Source organism: Haliotis cracherodii, unplaced genomic scaffold, assembly GCF_022045235.1.
Source record: "Haliotis cracherodii isolate W230 unplaced genomic scaffold, xgHalCrac1.p SCAF_23, whole genome shotgun sequence".
Taxonomy (NCBI): domain Eukaryota; kingdom Metazoa; phylum Mollusca; class Gastropoda; order Lepetellida; family Haliotidae; genus Haliotis; species Haliotis cracherodii.
Window position 1 is genome coordinate 9,394,999 of NW_027266279.1, and position 23,117 is coordinate 9,418,115.

Here is a 23,117-nt window from a genome sequence, read left to right on the forward strand (position 1 = left end):
ATTTTTTAATCAACTTGTCAATTTAACAATTATTCCTGAATATAAAGGGTCATGACGTCAAACTAAGGCACTAAAGTTAATTATTCAAAGATTCTATTGATTCATTTTACAGTCTATTGTCATATGGCCCTTGACGGAAGTCCTTGGATGGTAAGATAGGCAGTGCGTTGCTGGATGAGGAGAACACAGTGTTTAGAAATATTGTTTGATACTCTTTTGCTTCTATATAGTTTAATTAATTTTTATTTTCCTTTTGTTGTCCATCTGAGAACGAATGAAATATGTTCAATTTGATAGTCTCATGTATCCGATGGCAATAAGACAATAAAACAATGAATTTATTTATATTTAAAATGGGGCTGTGGTTAAACATTGGCTCATCACGCCGAAGACCCGAGTTCGATTCCTGACATGGGTGCAATGTCTGAAGCCCATTTCTGGTGTCCCCAGCTGCGATAATGCTGGAATATTGCTAAAAGCAGCATAAAACCAAATCCACTCACTTACTCACTCAAAAAAAACCAATGCTACGAGAACAACCTTGAAAGTGGAGAAAATTTTAACTAATTTAGTAACTAACTAATTTCTTTTAAATTCTGATAATTTCATGTTATTCTGATAATTACATTTAATGTTCGTTCTTTTTGGCACTGTAACAGAGACATTTGTCAGAGCATGAATATAAAATGTCAACGCCTGAGAATAATCTGCCAAAAAAAATTCCATTATGCATAAAAAGGCAAAAAATATGATGAATGGATCACTGAAAATCAGCGATAACACCAGGTGTTCGTGAAAGCACTTGTCAGAGATAAGAGGTGGAGACATTTCTGAGGAGAAATCTTGGTTTGATGACAATGATATCAATGAAGGGGCGTTAAAATAGTCTTTGCAGGAACATTGGTGGAACAGCCATCATGAACAAGCACAAGGAACTGGAACTAGAATTCAGAAATTAATTGCCCTCTGTCACATTATCATCATGAACTAAAACTGATTATTTTTGGTGAAACTCACCTGTGAAAAAAGAACGCCTAATAAATAATTAATTTTTTTTTTTTAATTTCAAGACATAAATGTTTGTCATCAAACTTTGTGGATTCTGTGATGACTGTTAACATTTGTTCCAAAGCACAGTGTCCTTCTATTGTTTACTCTTGGAAGTTGTAATTCATTATTAACAAATATCTATACATCTATTCCACAATGTCAAGGTCAAAAGACAGCCCGACACACGTTGCAGACTGTTTACGGAAACTTGCGAACATGAAATTTGGAATAAGTGTTCAGAATGTGACATCATGTTGAGTTGGCACAAGGTCATTGATATTTTCACTGGAAGCTGCCACCCTATTCTATCAATAGACAGGAATGCCCCGAACATTTGGGTCTTGGCACCCAACCAGATATATATGTGGGGTTCTCAAGATAAGAGCACTCGAGGCAGAGCTTTACATTTTGGCAGCTTTAGATGTTTCGTGTCTTAAAAATGTTACCTCCTAAATTTGTACATATTTGCTACCAACTTTCTCCCATTCTGAAGAGTTTATGAAGTTGTTTGTTTGAACCATGGTAATCTTGAGCTGGTGGTCATTCCCAAACTTCCTTGGCTTGATGGTCAAGTGCCTGGTTCCTGTTTATGCCAGATAACTGATACTGATACTGCTTCCCTGAACACTGTCCTTTGGTGGTGTACTGTAGTGTCTCTCAATAATAAATCCACCCGTGAAGATCCGGGGTAGAAGAGGTCTTCAGCAACCCATGCTTGACATAAAAGGCGACAATGCTTGTCGTAAGAGGCAACAAACGGGATTGGGTTGTCAGGCTCACTGATTTGGTTGATCCATGTCATCGTATCCCAAATGCGTGAATCGATGCTCATGATGTCAATCACTGGATTGTCTTATCCAGACTCGGTTATTTACAGATTCGCTGTCATATAGCTGGAATATTGCTGAGTGCGGCATTAAACAACAAACAAACAAATCATTAATAGACCAAATATTTCTAGCTAGAACTTTCAATACCTTTTAATCTAGTTTTATTATGCTTATTTGCCAGACTAATAAAGTTATACAAAGCATACCCTATTGAAAACAATGACAACTAATTTTACCAGAGCCTAGATATTCCATTTTATGATAGTGAGTGAATGTTATTTTATGCCTCAGCATTATTCCAGCTAAATGAGAACATCCTCCCCAGGCAAACCAGTGATTGATAGCTACAGCAACTGTCCCTGCTTTTAGGTTATGAGTGAGTGAGTGAGTTGGGTTTTACGCCGTTTTAACAGTATTCCAGTTATATCATGGTGTGTCAGCTCAATGTGGGAGGAAAGCCCGGAGTGATGCAGCTCTCAGACGTTTACCACTTCCGTGAAACCCACGAGCACGAGTATGGTGCTGACAAACCTAGAAACATAATCGGGGCGAACCTGGATTCGAACCCACAATCATAGGTTTCTGGCATGCCCAAGGGACGCAACTCTGCACAGCGAATCGCGGCGCCTTAGACGACTGGGCCACCCGTGCCCCCTGTCAGGTTATGACACTCAATCAGCTATCTCAATTATTGTAATCATACGATCCTCTTTAACTGTCTCAAACAACAGCCATGGGGATCTGTCTTGCTCCAAGATTATTATTATTTAAACCATGCTTGTAATTTAACCTCGAAACATTAACATTTCATGCCTTACTGGCATCAGATTTCAATGATGTTGGTCGATAAAAAATGGAGATTTGGCAGATAAAACAAATTGGGAATACATAAACTTCAAGTGTTGCATTGTCGCATTAAAGATGATAGAAAAAAAATTTACGTTTAAGGGAGCTTAGTTCGTCTTCAGGGCTGTGGTTATTCAATTTATTCTGTCAATTTGAACATTTCTTTTACCATTACAAACCTTTATCTCATCTGGCAATTTATTTTTTCATCCAAAAGATGGGAGTGAAAATAAACGTTATTGAAATGGTGCATTCACCATCATTTGACTCGACCTTCTTTCATTCTTGAGGTGGGTGCGGAGCTCAGCAATGTTCATCCTTTTACCTTGATCTTTAACCTAAAGGTCATTCCGACGTCTCCTTATCTGTTCGTAATTATCTGTGAAAGTAAAAAATAGAATTGCTTAAAATAGAAAATTTGCTGCCAGTTGGTTCCAGACCTTGAGAAAACAAAGAACAGGCCGGACCCTCCATCAAAAATTACCCCGAACACAATGATCCTATTCAGTGGCCCCAGCAATCAAAGGCAATCAAAATGTTATTTTTATTGTGTCAACCTTGGTAGTATCATAAGCTGCAGCGGAGTTTGCTTGAGATGATGCCAGGAGCTGACGGCACCCTTGTGGATTGATGCCTCCGCGTAGTAGCTCCAGAATGTGAAATGACGTTTGATTGTTTGATTGTTTGATGACGACGACAGCCACTATGAACAATCGGCAATTGTTGATTACTGGAGTGGTGGCTGCCTTGGCATTGAATCTGGTGGTGATGGACTCGGTTAATATTCTGCAGATATTATTTTTATCAAAAATGGTTTATTGAGGTCTCCTTACATACCAGGATAGACAATTTCAGAAATTTGTGAATGTAGGATAATTTTTTTTATCGACATTTCTAAGAAGTTGAAGGATGACAAAGTTGACACAATTTCTAGAAAATAATTTCCTAAATGTACTATCATGTTTTGGTATTTCGTTGTCAAGCAAGATTGCATAGTGTGAGTGAGTGAGTATGGTTTTACGCTGCTTTTAGCAATATTCCAGCAATACCATGGCAGTGGACACCTGACAAATAGTCTGAGAAAGGTACAGAATTATACAATGTTGGTGAGCGACAACTGTGACAACTGTTAACGTAAATGAGAGAGAGAAGGGTACAGAATAACAACAGAAGGATAAATTGTAACAATATGAATGTAGGATCGACGGGGTAAGAATAATTTTCAAACAAATATTGTGTGGCAGATGCATGAGCAGATTGAGTCATTGACTTGACGTTGTGATAAAACTGAAATATTATTCAAGACCATTTTGTACACCTTGAAATGTGCTGATCATTGAAAGGAGTTGGGATAAGGACTGATACAGATAATTCATAGTATTTGTTGGAGTGGTGCATCCAGGAATTATTTCAGCCTGGCAAGTTGTGAGACGACATTGTTATCATCATTTTCAAATAGGGAAAAATGAAAGCAGTATTAGGTTTTCTATGTTGCAATTTAAAAATGCTTTTAGTTATATGCGCATTCTGGTATAGATCCTTTTTTTCGTAAAAGCTGATTATAATTGTGTTCATTCATCATAATACAGAATCTCAACATTGTGTAAAGAATAATTTGTTGGAATAATTTGTTGCCAATACAGGGAAGTGTTGGCAGCTAATACTCTCTCTCTCTCTCTTGTATCTCTCTCTCTCCATCCCTCTTCTCTCTCCATCCCTCCTTCCCTCCCCTCTCTCTCTCCCTCCCTCCCTCCCTCCCTCTCTTCTCTCTCACTCCTCCCCTCCCTTCTCTCTCTCCTTCCCTCCCCTTCTCTCTCCCTCCCTCCTTCCCACCCCCTCTCTCTCTCCCTCCCTCTCTTCTCTCTCACTCCCTCCTTCCCTCCCTCCTTCCCTCCCCCTCTCTCCCTCCCTCCTTTCCACCCCTCTCTCTCTCCTTCCCACCCCCCTTTCTCTCTCTCTCTTCCCCTCTCTCTCTCCCTCCCTTTCTTTCTCTCAATACAATCATGTCCAATATAGCACAAGCAAGTCTCTAATAGTTAGCAAGTCTAGCTTACTGCAGTTTCTGAAAATAAGGAGAGTCTGTGGCCTCTTTAATTTTATTTTATCAAGATCATTTGACAACTGTATAATATTTTCATTTAAGAGACTAGCTTTCAGTCTAGGTTTCAGTGCATGTGTTTTTTCAGACATCTCTTTAGATATTACATAATACTGATCATTATTGTTGTTTTTCAGAAAAAGATAGTGATTCTGCTGTAAGTCGGAGTGCATCAAGCAGTCGGCCGTCAAGCGCATCCAAGTCCACCTCAACGAAAGGAACAAAGTCGGCCGGGGTAAGTTCTTGCGGGATGCAGTTGATTGTCTGTGTGATGAAGTGCCGTGAGATCAGCTTAGCACTGAAGTTGAACTAAACATGTCAGTCAAAGAGTGAAACCATTGCATCTGGAGGAATTCCGAGCCCTATATTCACCAAAGATAACTGTGTGATTTGAGTGTATTTATATACTGAACAATATAATATATAGACTGAACAAATTAGGGGATTCTTAATACTTTTGCTTGAAAAAATAATACTTGTTTCGTTCACAAGAACATGATATTAGAAGGTTTTGTTACAATGAACATAAGAATGATTTTGGTTGATTTTTTATTTTTGAAAAAACTTGTTTTCCTGTTTCTAGGAAGAAATTGTTAATATCTTAGTGAAAGAGGACTTAACTTGAAAAATATTAAATTTGATCCAAGATGTTTATGCTAGAATGCTTTTGGCTTTTGTTTTGAGAAAAGTAATAACTTTTGTTCTGTCAAAAATGTTTATTCCTTCTAGAACATTTTGTGGTTTTAAAATCACGGTATTTCCAGTTAAAGAAATCTCTCTTATTTTTTTACAAGTAACAAGATTATAAAATTCAGATAACATTTCTGTTTTTGTTAAATATTTTATGTCTCCGAGCTCATCCTCAGTGTGAATAATATACCCCATCACAATAAAGATAATTGTTTTGTGTGCTTTATGTTTGATTGTTATATTAAATGCTTCTTAACATGCCAATAACATGTGAAATGTTCAATGCCAATTGTACTACAGCATTGTGTTATATAATACTTACCTTTACTAACATGTAACATATTAAACCAATAGTTAACCTACTAACCTACAGTCTCTTGAGGCTGGAGTACTTGATGCTTAGAATGAAGGCGGTATAGGAGTATTGAAAACCTGGAATTAAATATGGAATGTTAGATAGATGGTGTTTGTCATTTGCAAGTATGGTTATGGGTTTCATCAAGTTTTGACAGTTTTTAAATTTTAATTATTTTTTTTTTAATTTTAAAAAAATATTGTAATTTTTGAAAAAAACCGAAAGAACGTTTATGACAACTGAAATATTTGACTCTTGACGAGTGGAGACGTACAAATAATGAAAAATATTGAATCTAGTAACTGCTTTTGGTATGAAACAAGCATTTGGAAAAGGGTGCATATAAAATACAAAAAATGCTAGCACATAGTTCAGGAAACAATTTGTTTCCTAACCAAAACCTAATTAATTAATGGTTATTTTGTGGAAGATATGTACCCAAGAAATTTAGATTAAGTCAATATAAATAATTTATTCCAAGGAAACCGAAACTTAATTTTCATCAAGATTTGTTTGTTTTAACATTATTTGCTGTAATGATGAATTGATGTTGAGAAAACAATAAAGGTTATTGGTTGAATAATGGAGTATAATATTATATGATGAAGCTAGGCCTGCTAAAATACTGGTTGGGTTTACAACAGTCCGAGGTTAAGGACATGGAAATTATTCCCCAAATCCTTCAGCTTGACATTGCAATGCTGGGCCACTTTCACAGCACCCTCACGGCATTATTCAGAGTCCCTGTTTGGGAGCCACATATTTCACAATCTCACGCAATCTCCTAGTCTCCCATCCCCCCCAATACTCCACCCTCCCCCTTGCTGTGCAGTAGAATGATTTTGATTGGTTGATCATCCAGTCAGCGTTGCAATATAATATTTGTATCACTATAGACAGAGACTACAAATGGTAATGGACCTTCTAATGCTGCTAAATAATTTTGAATAAAAATTTAAATATATTTTCATGAACACTGTTTTTATTGTCAGTTCAAAAGCCAGGTTTTTGGGGTTTTTTTAATAATTTTTTATGGATGACCTGTCCCTGGTTGTACAAATTAAATAAAATAATGTGTTTGATGGTAAATATGCTTAAAATGAAATTTCTTTGACTCTCTTCATATTGACCTAGAACATTTGTATACAATTTTTTAAAATTAATTGAACTAATAAGAAAACTCATCACTCTGCATTCTTCCCAAGGCAACACCATGGAAACCTGACTTATTGGTAATAACCACTAATATCCAAGGAAATCTAACAAGTTATTTCAGTAAATAACAGTAATAACAGTAAATTTCATGTTGATTTGTGGCGGTGGGGTAGCCTAGTGGTTAAAGCGTTCACTCATCACGCCAAAGACCCGGGTTTTATTCCCCACATGGGTACAATGTGAATCCCATTTTTGGTGTTCCCTGCCGTGATATTGCTGGAATATTTACGGCTGAAAGTGGCATAAAACCATACTCACTCACTCACTCACTCAAGTTGGTCGTGATCAGACCCACATGCAGATTGAATACTGATTATGTTGATTGAATCCACACGCCCGAAGCAGCTGGCTGTGTTAACGCGGTACAAGGTTTGTTCTGTAACCTATAACATATCCCCCGTTTCTCCCATATTTACGAACAACAATTACTAAACAGCTCCTTCCCTTTAACTTGGAAACCACTACTAAACCCTGACACCAGTCCTCCGTAGTTACTGACACAAGGAATAACAGTATCTTGGCGATGTTCTACCACCTTGAACACCATTTGTCATTTACGTAGAAGAACGCACGACGAGAATCGGTCACGCAAGTCCCCGTTCTACTCGAGCCCCCGCCTGTAAAACAACGACGGGGCTCGCTACAGTTCTTCAGTATATCAAAGAATGAAAACTCATCGGGCAAATCTGGGGATGGTTTGAAAGTCTATGATGACTCCTTTGTAAGTCTGCATGAACTTACATATGTATATATATATATATTCCTTGTCATCTCTCGTCTCTTGTAGTATCCCACAATCCCTTGCATGGAAGGTGTATATGGCTTGTTTACCATAGTAATCTGTGTGTTGTCTTCATGGCTACGGCAGTACCTGTTCTGAATGGCTGACAGTTTGTCTGTAATAGTCACTTTGATTTTTTATTCATTTAGAGAAAAGATTTTCAAAATATGTCAATAAAACATATAAAATATTTCCTGCGTTTGGTATAGTTCATGAATTGGGGCATATTTTTTCTGGGTGAAAAATGTTTGGCAACATGTCTATATGATATTCTATGAAGTTTAACTTTAAGTAAAAAGAAATTAAATATTGTCTTGAATGGTAAATATCCATAGTTTTCTAGTAAGGCTTGTAATTTAGAATTGAACTATGTACTTTCCATTCTAGGAATTGGCAGTTCCGTATAAAATCCGTTGATAAAATAAAAGCAGAATGGGTTTTTGAACTGCACTAACTTTTCGCATCAGTCAAAATCTCCCTTGTATATTTTTTATAGTATTGCTCAAAATATAGACTCTTTCCTTTTAGTTATAGCTCTGTAGGTGTGTACTTTGTCAAACTCTGCCATTACCTGTGTCCTGTGTCGGACACGTTGTCTATCTGTGTCCTGTGTCGGACACGTTGTCTATCTGTGTCCTGTGTCGGACGCATTGTCCACCTGTGTTTTCTGGGACTGTCAGTGATCCCTTGTCTAGTGCTGTGGTGGTGATTTTACGTGTACTTCAATCAATGTCTCTGTTGTGGACTGTCTTTCTCAGTTGAACATTGTACACAGATGACATACAGATGTATGTCATCTGTGTGTACTTAGATAATAATCAATATTTGAGTTGTTGATGAAATCTGCACAGGTAGCCCTTTCTTCATGCACTGCACGTCACTCTATTAGATGCCAGGATATAGCTCACAGTAGTATCACACCATCAGTGTGTCTGCAAATGTACACAATGCTAACTTTGGTAAACAGTATATTGACGAGACAGTTGTTGAAAGCGAAAACAGTGAAACTTCAAAGCCTATCAGACATTAAGGATGTTATAACTTGCTGCCAAATTTGGAAATATGCATTTTTGTCCAAAATTTTGAATTTTGAATTTTGAAATTTTGAAACTCAGTGATATTTTAACACTGCATTTAACTATTGTAAAAACTATATAAATATTTTGCCCTTTAATGGCCATGTTTTCAGAAACATATTCTATATAGCTACGTTAGTTGTAATTTGAATACAGTTTTGATTCAAATTTGGGACTGTTAGACATTAGCTTTAGAGAGATCCGGGGGTAGAATTGGTCTTCAGCAACCCAAGCTTGCCATAGAAGGCGACTGTGCTAGTCACAAGAGGCAACTAACAGGATCGGGTGGTCAGACTCGCTGACTTGGTTGATGCATTTCATCGTATCCCAGTTGCGTGGATCAATGCTCATGATATTAATCACTGGATTGTCTGGTCCTGACTCGATTATTTACAGACTGCCATCATATAGCTGGAACATTGCTGAGTGCGGCTTTAAACAACAACCAAACAGATATGAAACAGATCACAAGTCTTTAATATTGGACCACAGTTCTAAAAAGGATTCTGCACACTTCTCACACTTTATATTGAGCTATGTATTTGAGGTTTCACTGAAGACAGTTTCAAGAGCATCAACAAAGACATTTTATTTTTTATTTTATTGTTTATTCATGAAAAAGAGTAGCACGCTTTTCGCCTGCACTTGATTTTGAAAATCCATAGCCTGCGAACCATATCTTTTCAGTATTCGTCCTATTCATGGATGTCGACATCTGGATTGTTACCGGGTTTTTTTCAACATCCAGATTGTATTATTGGGAAAATACATTGTATTACTTTATTGTGTGTCCTGGTATTGATTCCCAGCGTATACAATTTGCAGAACACACAGATGGTGGTGCTGAGATATAGATGCACTTTAATGTGTACTTGTGCGCACATCACGAGATGAATATATATTGTGAAGTGTCATATACTTGTATAAAACACAAATTGATTTTTCTGTAGAAAATCATGTTAAATATGCCGTAACTAACCATTAAGAGTGTTAAACTTTAGTTTCACATTGATATTGCTTTACTCATGTAGTGACTTGATAAAGACAACAATACTATTCAACCACCGAATTGATGTCATGGTGATGCTCATGATAATGGGATTCCGGGGTAGAATAGGTCTTCAGCAACCCATGCTTGCCGTAAAAGGCGACTATGCTTGTCGTAAGAGGCGACTAACGGGATCGGGTGGTCAGCCCCCTGACTTGGTTGATGCTTGTCATCGATCCCAATTGCGTGGATCGATGCTCATGATATTAATCACTGGATTGTCTGGTCCAGACTTGATTATTTACAGACCGCCGTCATATAGCTGGAATATTGCTGAGTGTGGCGTTAAACAACAAACCAACCAACCAATCATGATAATGGCCAGTCCATAATATCAGAAGTATAAAAAAATGGCTGACCAGTCAATGTTCAAAGAGTCATCCTTTACTACTGAACCCATGAAGATCTGGGTGACACTTGAAAGTCGAGATTTGAGACTTCCTCATAGGTTGTAGAATATTCCCCCTATGGAGATCCGGGTTAGAATTGGTCTTCAGCAACCCATGCTTGTCATCAGGCCACTAACAGGGTTGGATTATTCACTGACTTGGTTGATATATGTCTCCGTATCCATCAAAATAGCAAACAAACAAACAAACTACCATGTTTGGTATGAAGTGGCTAGAACGGTGATTGTGTTGCCACAAAGGCTGTAGATTAAGTATAGTTTGTTTAAAAGTTTACTCACCAATTTTTCTGTTGTATGACGGTGGTCTGGAAGCAATTGAGGCTCGGCCAGACAATCCAGTGATATCTTGAACATCGATCTACACAAGTGGGATATGATGACATGCTTAAACCAAGTCACAAACCATCCAACCTCTTACATTTCTGAAGACCAATTAATTCTAACCCGGATCTTCGTTGTGGATCCTTCAAGGGTAATAGCATCAACTGTGTGGCTGACTGCGTCGTCATTCTTTCGAACACCAGTTTGACTGAGTCAGACTCGAACCTGTTACAGGTTGAAATAATATTATTGAATACACTACTCACCCTTTGTTCGATAGTGATGTTGCTTAATTAGATGTATGTAGAAACAAGTATTTAATGTTGATTTTGTTTTGATTATATAAAATATATCTACAGGCATTGGGGAGGGGACTGGTGGCCCAGTTGTCTAAGGTGCTGCGATTCACTGTGCAGAGTTACGTCCCTTGGGCATGCCAGAAACATATGATCATGGGTTCGAATCCCGGTTCGCCCCAAATATTTTTCTAGGTTTGTCAGCACCAAACCCATGCTTGTGGGTTTCACCGAAGTGGCAAACGTCTGAGACCTGCATCACTCCGGGCTTTCCTCCCACATTAAGCTGACATGCCGTGATATAACTGTAATACTGTTAAAAGCGGCGTTAAACCCAACTCACTCACTCACTCACTCAATAGGCAATGATATCATTAGGATATAAAGAGTTATGAATGACGTATTTCAGTCTTTGTCCCTTGTGAGCATGTGGTGCTATGGTGTCATTTTCTACAAGGTCTTAATAAGTGTTGTGTTCCGAATGGTTTCTAAAAGTGACATGTATTTCATTTATTTATAATGTAGACTTGATGTATTTCATAATTCATAACAGCAGCCCTTGTAGAAACATGGCTCTTATTAAATATGTTGTTGAACTGCAGGTTTGTTGTTTCATTAATGAAGAGATTACCGTATTCGACGTAATAAGGGCCCAGGGGGCTCTCAAAATTAGAAATAGGGGGCTCTTATTAGAATATTATTTTGGTGGAAAAAACAGAGTTGAAAGATAAATTTCGTGGTTCGTGCTGACAGCCTGAAATGTTTATATGCGACAGATATATATTTCCAGAATTTAATTGCCCATAATTAAGGGTGTATATAACACACGAGTATTATACATGAATAAATAAATCTTGTGTACATTGATCAGGGGTGGAAGGGGTGCTAATTGGGTTTGTTCACTAGCCAATATGTTAGTAATTATCGCCATGGGCGCTTATTAGAGCGGGGCGCTTATTACGTCAAATACGGTATGTTGTCTTTCTCAATCTTGTTTGGTATGTTGTTAAAAATACACATCACAAATATTAAGTCATTCCCTTTTAAAATGGCGTGGAAAAGACAAAAAATCAAATACTTGTAAAATCTTATTAAAAGTAATTTCAGAAGTATTTGTTCCTTCAACTTTGAATATGTTATGCATTTGTTTGAATCCATAACGGGACATTTTGTATTTATATTCATTAGAAGTATCTTGGGTGTTGTCATGTCCTGTAACATCAAGTGATCTTGCAGGGGAGCTTACGATCACGGCGAGGGAATATTAACCTGTCCATTGATGAGACGTTCTCCGTCCCATCTACCAGCCCACAAGGAACTCTCACGTTCAGTGAGGGAAGAAAACTCAGCAAAACGCCTAACAAGCTTGCCAACCTCTTCGCTCCTCTCAATAAGGTAAGGGACACAACTCTTCTTAGATTCACATCACACATGTTTTCATTGTCCACAGCCATTTTGTGATTTGTTTGTTTGTTTGTCTGTTGTTTAATGCTGCACTCAGCAATATTCCAGCTATATGACGGGGTGTGTAAATAATCGAGTCTGGACCAGACAAGCCAGTGATCGATAATATGAGCATCGGTCCACACAATTGGGATACGATGACATGGATCAACCAAGTCAGCAAGCCTGACCACCCGATCCTGTTAGTCACCTCTTATGACAAGCATAGTTGCCTTTTACGGTAAGCATGGGTTGCTGAAGATCTATTCTACCCCGGATCTTAACGGGTGGCCAGTGTATGAAGGGAAATGGTGTAGCTAAATTGCCTTCACTCATCAAGCTGAACCCTTGGGGATTCCAGGGTTAGACTCGGTCCCTCATCCTGCTGAAGCCACCAAATGGACCAAGTGGTCAGGCTCAGTTACTTGGTTGATGGAGTGTCAATGTACCCCAATGGTGTGGAGCATTGCTCGTAATATCTATAACTAGATTGTATGGTCCAGACATGATTATTTACAGCCGTCATTGAAAATAGGTTAGGTGGGGGAAGAGTATTTGCCGTCATGACAGTCATGACTTGTTCGATTTGTTGTTTGGTTGCGGGTTCAACTCCATGCATGGTTGTGGCCACCTAGCACTGTGGGGAGCTGTGACTGGTGGCAGCAATAGTGTAGAGTGCTGCTGTAACAGGCTTGTTGCTGTGAGGAGCTTGTCTGGAAGCATGGCTTGAGGCTCATGCTGTCTACCACTGGCCTGTCCAGTCTAGATGTGTTCTGTTAAGGCCACCAAGCTGGAATGTTGCTGACAATGGCAGCAACATTACAAAAGTTGGTAAAAAACTAGTCCTGCACCATGACTGGAATTTATATTTTTTAGGTATTTTATTTTTACTAAAAGCCGAGGCAAGTCTTGATCAAAATAACCAAGTCAAGTTTGCTTGAAAACGTCAGAAGAGGAAAGGTTCTTTCGAGGGAATTTATTTTTATTATTTTAAGGACATGTTCATTGACTAAGTGTAAGTCTAGTGCAAAACATGCACCTCAGTGTATGAGTGTATGCTTTTTATTTTTGTGATCATTAATCAAGAAGGACCTATCCTTGATTTGAGAATACTTTGTGAACAGCATTAAACCCAACTCACTCACTCACTCAACCTGAGAAGGGACAATTCTCACGAGTTACCCGATCTGTTTGTTGTAAGTGTTATATCAGCAGATGTGACCAGACATGCCACTTCACCACTTCAGATAGTGTTTGTTTTATTAAGAAAACCTTCAAACAACATTAGCTCCAAACCAGAAAAATATGGTGTGGTGACTGCAAGCCAGAAAAATATGGTGTGTTATTCTGACCTATAATATGATGAAAAGGTAGTCGTTGACAGGTTAGATTCACTGGTTGTGACTTGCGATACCGTCCAGGGGTGACAGCTGGAGTTGGCCTTCCATGGCCACGTGTGGGGTGCCAATGTCAGCGGTTTTGTTATGCAAATGCAGTCACAGTATAAAATAGACTTGTCATCCCCCTCGGTGTAAGATTTCAAGGCGTGTCATAATGAAGCATACAGCTTACTCGAGCTAGGAGCTAAGACTGATTTATGAGGTGTTGAAACTTGTTTATTAATTGTGACACATTGGTGATAGATTTAAGATATTTGTGCTATTTTTTTTGTTTGATTCATACGTGGAGGATACACTTTGATTTAAGACTAATTTTTTAAGGTTATGAAATTAGATTTTTGAATACGGTATTTATGTACAGTGTTCCCTCGCTATTGCGCCCTACAATATACTGTGAACTTGGTTATAACGTGTGGTAACACATGGCTTCCTAAATTAAGTACATTATTATAAACTCAAGTTTTACATGGACACAAATGTTTTTTCCTCATTACCAGCTGATGACAAAGAGCTCGCTGAGACATGAAATAATCTTATAAAATTATGTATGATCCTTTCTGACCCCAGAAAGACCCCAGTGGAATTAATGTCTGAGCGAGCACGCAACAATGGAAATACAAATCCGAACATAATCCACAAAGTAATCCTATTAGTACACTACAATGTGTGTTATAAAAACATGTTCGTTGTATATCTGGACTTATGTTTGTAACATATTTTATTAATTTCATATAAAATTTCATTCAATTCAAATTTCGGCGAAATTGTGTGTGAAGGGATTAGAGACCTGCATCACTTCGGGCTTTCCTCCTACATTAAGCTGACATGCTGTGATATAAATGGAATACTGTTCAAAGCAATGTTAAACCCAACTCACTAACTGTAGGTAAGCCTGGCTTTCCTCCCACATTAAGCTGACTTACCCAGATATAACTGGAATACTGTTCAAAGCGGCGTTGAACCCAACTCAACTCGGATGAAAAAGTTGAAGCAAATTGTTACCTTCTTTTGGCCTAAAGAAATACAAAAGATACCTGAAGATGTTCTTCGAAGAGAGAGGGAAATGGTATCTCACTCCAAGACGTTGTAGAGCCGATTGAAATGACAATAGCAGGTTTAATCCTGAGTATTAAAGTGCATGGAGAGTGTTACACAGGGTTTAGTGCCTTCCTCAGTTAACAGTCAAGTTTATGTTCGACCAGTTGCCCATATCAACACCTTCCAAACCGAAAGAATTAATGTCCACGAGAAACTACATTCCTAACGACTACTTTTACTATCTTTTTCATCTTGTGTTGAAACAGGCTTAAATAAAACAGTAAATATATCACAGTATGTCAAAGACCGAGCTTGATCAAAGGAAATAAGCATTAAAAAGTATTCCCTGGTAAAACATTCACTTCCTGCTAATAATATCCTCTATTATCTTATGGTATTTTTCTTGGGTCATTCCCGTACTAAAGAACCCCAGGCTTGGATATGATATTCCTATAATGGTATTCCGGTACCCAGACCATACAAAAGCAACATATATGTTTGGATGATATACAAGACTTTTTGCATCAGATATAACTTGCAGATTGTATCAACATTGATTGTGTGTGTTTGGGAGAACCTATGTGGGAAAAGCTCTCTTTTGATGAGCCGGCACAGAACTATAGTAGTGAGGGTACTCCACCACAGGAGTTAGGTACTCTACCACAGACTACAGACGTTAGGTACTCCACTACAGAAGTTAGGTACTCTACTACAGACGTTAGGTACTCCACTACAGATGTTAGGTACTCCACTACAGGAGTTAGGTACTCCACTACAGAAGTTAGGTACTCCACTACAGACGTTAGGTACTCCACTACAGACATTAGGTACTCCACTACAGAAGTTAGGTACTCTACTACAGTAGTAAGGGTACTCTACTACAGTAGTAAGGGTACTCTACTACAGGTACTCTACTACAGTACTAAGGGTACTCTACTACAGTAGTTAGGTACTCCACGACAGTACTAAGGGTACTCTACTACAGAACTAAGGGTACTCTACGACAGTAGTAAGGGTACTCTACTACAGCTGTCCATACAGGCTTTAACTTTGAGTAAATAACAAATATTCATGTAAATATATTCACCTTTTGGAATGCCTTGAATGCTCAAAAGGTACATTCAACTGGAAATATTCAGCAAGATGGGATGGAAGATTTGAATGATTTGATTTGATTCAACCAACAATTTTATTCTCACATCAGGGCAGTTCTATTTTATTTCTTGTGGTGCCACATAGTCCTGTGTAAGGTCGGAGGACACAAATAAGGCAAAGTTAAGCAATGTTAGATGGGTGACATGTTCGGCAGCTTGGCTACTGGGAGTTTCTAGGGCTTCGGTCCTGCCCCACACTGAAGCACATGTAGCACATTTGGTGTCTCCTAAGGCAAGTCACTTGTTCGAAATGTGCCTCTGTTCACCCAGCAGTGAGTGGGTACCCGGTAGGATGAGATGATGTGACTGTTAACCTTCTGGCACCTCACAGGCTTGGGTTGTATACTTCCTAGGGAGCTGAGAATGTTATTTCCTTGACCAGTACACTGAACCTGTAAGAAATCAGGTCAACTTTGTGATCATTGCATAACTAATGGCCCAAATGCTTCTTATATTTTAAAAAAATATGTTATTGTGTGTTGTATTTTTCTAAATCAAAAGTTGATTGTTTTGTAGTTTTCCCAACATGGTGAAAGACTGTACTTTAAGGCAGTCTAAGGGAGGTCAATTTGTAACAGAAAGAAATCTTGATAATATTCAGCAGTCAAATCACATGATTCAAAAACCAATGAATAAAAACGAATTGTTTTAATTCATTTAAGCTATCAAACTTTATGGCAAACTTATGTTATCTATTCTTGCTAAAGCCTTGATATTGTTTGTTGTTTAAAATTACAGTAACAAGGTGAGAAAATTGCACCTAATAAATTATAAATCCCTATCAGTGCTTTTGGGTTACAGCCTTCAAACAATCAGCCAACAATCATTAGTTGATGATAAATTGTCAGCTATATAAATAAATATGAAATTGATTTGTTCTAAATTTACCCAGGGTGATTTAGCATCCCCTGTCATGTTGACAAGCTGTACTTATGAAAAAAAATCAGTGTTGTTATGACTGACGAGTTTATATTGACTCTGTGTTGCTTATTGATTATTCTGCAACAGATTGCTCTTAATATATTTCTACCATGCTCTACCGTAATATTGCCATGATGTCGCACAGGGCTACAAACCATGGTTATGAATAATATGGCATTAGATATGATATACCCTCGCCAACAATTTATATTAATGATGATAATTAAAACAATTTTATAGATTTTTAAGACCTGATGTTTATTGACATTGTTTATATCATGTTTAATAACGGTTATTTGTAAGGTGAGATATTCTTGTTTGAAAAATGTGTTTGGTTAAAACCAAATTTGTCACGGATGACTGGTTGAGTGTGTCATTCAAGAGTAGTTGTTGGGAAACACAAAGGGACTGTTGGCTTTCCTTGTGATGCAGCTACTGTACATGCTTCAGATGACTGGACTGATTACAGGTAATTATAGGTGTTAGCTGTGTAGGTGGTTTACTGCACCTGGGACGAGCTTGACACAACCCAGACTTGCTTGACAAGTACGGACATACCTATGGGAGCTTCAGGAACTGCAGATGGTCATAGGAATGTTTGCATGGACTCGACAGGTAAATGTACCTGCCTCTTGTGGTGCTTCTTCTGAATATTACCTGGTTCTTAATGCATGATTTATCTGTGGTCTTATGTGGTCATGATCCGAGGTTTATTGACCATGTGATGTCATAAACATGTTGTTGTGAAATAGGAATTGTATTGTGGACTCTGCTTGTGGCTGATTTCTGAGTTCGGAAAGGGTGTTGTCGTTTTTATTTACGGGGTTTGAATAGCCCTGTGGATTGTCAAATCTGATGGCTACAACAGGGATCAGGGATCCTGGGGCCAGTCTCATCAAATCTCATCTGGTTCTCACAGCCGCTAAACAAAGATCTGAGGACATCACATCAGAATGACCTTGTGCGAACTTTGACCGACCAATGAAATGATATTAGCCAATCACAAAGCAGCTTTCTCAAGCTACTGGCATTAGTTTCAAAATGACGACTTCTATTCAAGACTACACTTTGAAAATATTTTTAAAACGTTTTCTCGATTCAAAATTCTTAACTGAACTAAAGAACGTTCTGTAATGTCTACTATTTGTTTGTTTGTTTGTTGTTTAACGCTGCACTCAGCAATATTCCTGCTATATGATGGCGGTCGGTAAATAATCGAGTCTGGACCAGACAGTCCAGTGGTTGATATCATGAGCATCGGTCCACGCAATTGGGATCGATGACATGCATCAACCAAGTCAGGGGGCTGACCACCCGATCCCGTTAGTCGCCTCTTACGACAAGTATAGTCACCTTTTACGGCAAGTATAGGTTGCTGAAGACCTATTCCACCCAAGATGTTCATGGGTCATCAGGGGCACGGATGGCCCAGTCGTCTAGGCTGCCGCAATTCGCTGTGCAGAGTCGCCTCCCTTGGGCATGCCAGAAACCTATGATTGTAGATTCGAATCACGGTTGCCCCGATTATGTTTCTAGGTCTGTCAGCACCATACCCGTGCTCGTGAGTTTCACCAAAGTGGTAAAACATCCAAGACCTGCATCACTTCGGGCTTTCCTCCCACATTAAGCTGACAAGCTGTACTGTTTAAAGCGGCGTTAAACCCAACTCATCATCATCATCGTCATCCCTTTTATGTCACTGGTGGTCCATATTAGGATTAAGGATGTAGGTGGCATGAAGCTGGTATTAATACACTGACCTTGTATATGACCTTGAATAGAAATGTCAGTTATATGCAACATGCCAACGGTTTCTGGTTAGATTCGTACACCTGTACTATATATATATCTTCCCAAAATATACAGTATTTTGTGGCCTGACGTCTTGTTGTATATTCACTGTTATACACCAAGACATTCCAAACAAGAGAAGGCGGGGCCATCTTGAAGTCATGGTACATTAATCTAGTTATTACGCTGTATGGTTTACTGACAAGCGTATGAAGCTGCCAGACGTCTTTTCACCATGATGTATATTTCATAAAAAATAAGACTTAAAAAATAGAATACAAGGGTTGTTGGGACATCATTATTTCTGAAGCATGACGTGTGCAACATCGTGGGTATTGTTGCTTGACAATAGACTCTGTTGACTGCACTATCAACATGGAGGTGATGTTGTGTCTAACGCTGCTGGCGGAACAGGAATGCTGTCCTCAAAATAAATCTGAGGGTGATATTCTGATGATAAAGTTGGCTCTGTGATTGTTAAGAAGGGGATGTGATTGTTCAAGTAGATAAAAAAATTGTTGACATTTATTACGCAGACAGGAACAGTCATTCAACCGTCCGTACCAAGTGGGTATTCTGCAGCTTACGGTCACAAGTGATTGGCTCATTAAGAAGTTCTGGCCATTGATTGGTTAAAAGAGTCCTAGAAGAAATGGTTGGCAGCTATTGTTGTCCTTGTATGTTCCCTGCTGTTTTGATGTCACAAATTGGATGTCATAGTCGGCCAAATTTTGTGACAAATTTGTAACAGGTTTCAAGGGTAGGGCTGTATTTACTTATTGGAATAGATTTAATCATTCCTGTGAATATTGTACCTCTAATTTATCACAGCCACAAGTTCTGTATTTTGGCCGTCATCACTGTGTAAAAATCTGCAACAGAAGTCTACTTCTCTGTCTGTGATAATCCATGTACAGTTGTACAGGAAATAGATCCTGCTATTGTTTAATTTCTCTCGTGACTTTTGGTCCTTGACTTAATTCAACTTGGTGAGATAATTCTCAATATTCTCAATAGCTCCTAAGTTATCATCATTGGAAAGCATGTAATTAATTAAATGTCAGTGAATTTTCATTCAAGGTCATTAAAGTTTTCATTTAAGATAAATGATGGATTGATATTCTTAGATGATAGAAGAATGTTCCAAAAGGATATATCACTGTTTCTAAGAGGTACACTTTTTGGTTATTGTTTGTTTATATTGTTCATAAATGGATATATCATTGTTCTAGAAGGATTGGTGATTGTTCTGAAAGGATATGTCATTGTTCTAGAAGGATATGCAATCGTTGTAGAAGGATATTTAATTATAAAAGTTTATATAATTGTTCTAGAAGGATATATGCAATGGTTGCTTTTGAAGGATATGTCATTGTGTAGAAGGATAGGTGATTGTTCTGAAAGGATATATCATCGGAGATATCTTTGTTCGATATGGTTGCTGAATGCAGTTTGATTGTTTTGAAGGGTACATTAATCCTGAAGTGGTGTACATAGTCAAATATTACACCAAATTTTGTTGATGAATGATACAATCAGACTACAAAGTGTCTGGGGGCACGGGTGGCCCAGTTGTCGAGTTGCGTCCCTTGGGCACCCCAGATACCAGATTCGATTCACGTGCATGGGGGGGCATGGGTGGCCACGTTTCGCTGTGCAGAGTTGCGTCCCTTGGGCACGCCAGAAACCTGTGATTGTGGTTTAAAATCACGGTTTGACTCAATTATGTTTCTAGGTTTGTCAGCACCATACCCGTACTTGTGGGTTTCACCGAAGTGGTAAACGTCCAAGACCTACATCACTTCGGGCTTTCCTCCCACATTAAGCTGACACGCCGTGATATAACTGGAATACTGTTAAAAGCGGTGTTAAACCCAGCTCACTCACTACAAAGTGTCTAAGAAGCTGGTAAACATTCATAGTACTGCTATTAACATGGTAAAAGTTGATACAAATTATTGAGATAATTACATAACTGTTCACACCTTAAGTGATGAACCGATGACCCATGTGAATCCCAGATTATTCCGTTTATGCCTGACAGACCAGAGCCTGTAGCTGAAGCAAACATTTACATACCTACATCACAGGTACATTCATGTCTTCCCTCACCCCCAAAGTTCTCCCCCTCCCCCCATTGTGGCTCACAGAAAGCCAGGCCAAGATTACAGCTCCCCCCACCGACATTAAGTGGGTATATTAGAGAGTGTTTGTCAGTGTGTGTGAGTGCAGGACTATTAAAGTAAAGTTATCCAACAACATTATCATGGCTTTGTGAGCCGTCACTCAGTCAGTCAGCCAGGCGGGGATTTAACTGTGTCCTTAATGTTGCCATAAAGCCGAAGAAATGTGCTCAGAAATGCTGAATTTGCACTTTACAATTTTTGTTTGTTTGTTTTATTGTGTCAGGTGGAACTTTGGTACAGTGTATGGTATTTGTACTACAAAATAATGAAAGGGTGCTGATGTTGAAATGGTGTAAACAAATAGTACATAACATTTGTGTGTTTTATTGTTGTCAGTTTTGTTGTACCTGTAGAAAATTAAGTAAGGATATTGTGTTCCACAAATATTTTTTTTCTGGGTACACATAGTTTTGGGTGACATTTTTGTTCAATTTGATCTCATTATATTCTGTTATACAATATGTATGTAGTCTAATTTAGTCCAAGTTATTTTATTTTTATTTTAATTTTAATTTAATTTTGCAAGGAAATCATGAAAAGATATTCTTCAAAGGATATTTATTCAGGTTTTCTACGTTTGATGTTTGAAGAACTTGGACTGAAATACTGCGGCCTTATATCTGTAGTGCTGTACTGAGTGACAGCCATTGACGTACATGAGGCGCTTTCAGAGCCTTTATTTCATAAAAGCTCCCACAGATAGTAATCTACACACTTAATGCTTTGCTTGAATCTATAAAGTCTGGGGCAGTACATTCATGTGTATCTAGACTTGCACAAGTCTCAAAGGCAATCATATTTAGTTTAAATCATAATTCCAAGATTTTATAAAGAAGATGATTGGCCCTATAAAGTCCTAGGATATACTGTCAGTGAAAACAGACTTGCCTTTTATAAGGATAGAATTGCTTTACATCCATGAACTCATCATTCAGTATAGACTTTGAGCAAGGCTATTGTGTATCATATACAGGCAAACATTCATATCAGTTCTACAGACTTTTGCTGTCAGCTCACCACAGGGTTCTTGTCTGTCAGCTCCCTGCAGGGCCTATCATTTATTCTTGGCAAGTTGGATTCCTTGTGCAGTTCTGTTTGAAATCTTCCATTTGTGGAGTATAGCAAGAATTCTCGGGTGGGAAGTTTAATGTTTGACAATTTCTTCTTGGTCAGTATGCCCCCAAAATTAATTTTTTGCTGGAAGTGACTAAGGGACCGGTCATATTTATTGGGGGGGATGTCACCAAAAATATGACAATCTCTAGGGTGGAGTGTCATGGTAAAATGGACATTTTTATGATAAAAAATAAAGTGTTTTTTGCATTTTGTCTTTTCAGGGGGGGGGGGGGGAGGGGGGTCATGAAAAACTGTACAAGGACTATGGGAGGAATTTTTGGACAGGCATTACTTCGAAGTTGTCGGATGACAAAATAGACACAATTTATGGATAACGACTTCTTTAATTACTCTAACGGGGACATTTCCACGGGGACATATCCGTGTAAATTCTTATACTCTTGTCAAGCAAGACAGTCTTGCTTGACAACAATATTAGGATATTTACCTAAATGTCCCCTTGACAGTATTAAAGAAATTGCTATCCATAAATTGTGTCTTCTTTGACATAGGAAGGGTCATCCCAAAAAAATGACCACGATTATGGGAGGGGGGGGGTATTATTTTGAGTGCATTCGTGCTAAATCCACTCTCCAGCTTCATGTTCTTGTCACAGAAATTATCAATTGTAAATTCCTGTTTGGATCATTTTGATCAAATATTGTGGACATGGTGGTTGTGGATAAAAACAAACTCTCGAGATTCAAGTACAAGCACACAGATGAGCCGATAATCTGGAAAAATATATGTTCTTTGTGGCAAAATCCAATTTAGATAGGTTGCAATACAAGGGGCCAGTCTTGTTTTTCTGTCGTCTTTTTGATGTGCAGAATGTTATCTGTGTTGCAATGTCGAATGATGAAACCAGTACGCTCCACACCTGTCCCTGATTCTATTATGTTGTAACTCACTCCCAGGTTTAAGGGAGGCAGGTTATATGATATATTTGCCCAGCAGTAGGGCAGGGGGATGTTTTGGAGAGAAGTCTCGTAACCTACACGTGTCATAAGAGGCGATCGCCAGAGTCGGGTGGTTAGGGTCACTGACTTGGTT

At 38.4% G+C, this 23,117-nt stretch overlaps 1 protein-coding gene across 7 annotated transcripts in view; it reads left to right on the plus strand.

The window, feature by feature from the left end:
* Positions 1 to 23,117, plus strand: part of LOC139471871 (pleckstrin homology domain-containing family G member 5-like) — a 210,484-nt gene that overhangs the window by 152,595 nt on the left and 34,772 nt on the right. For 6 of the 7 annotated variants that reach the window (XM_071254380.1, XM_071254382.1, XM_071254379.1 and 3 more), the window contains exons 9-11: positions 4,962 to 5,059; positions 7,647 to 7,805; positions 12,252 to 12,410. In XM_071254380.1, the coding sequence (XP_071110481.1) occupies positions 4,962 to 5,059; positions 7,647 to 7,805; positions 12,252 to 12,410 (416 nt within the window). The remainder of the gene's footprint in view (positions 1 to 4,961; positions 5,060 to 7,646; positions 7,806 to 12,251; positions 12,411 to 23,117) is intronic. The other variant, XM_071254378.1, reaches the window with a different exon arrangement.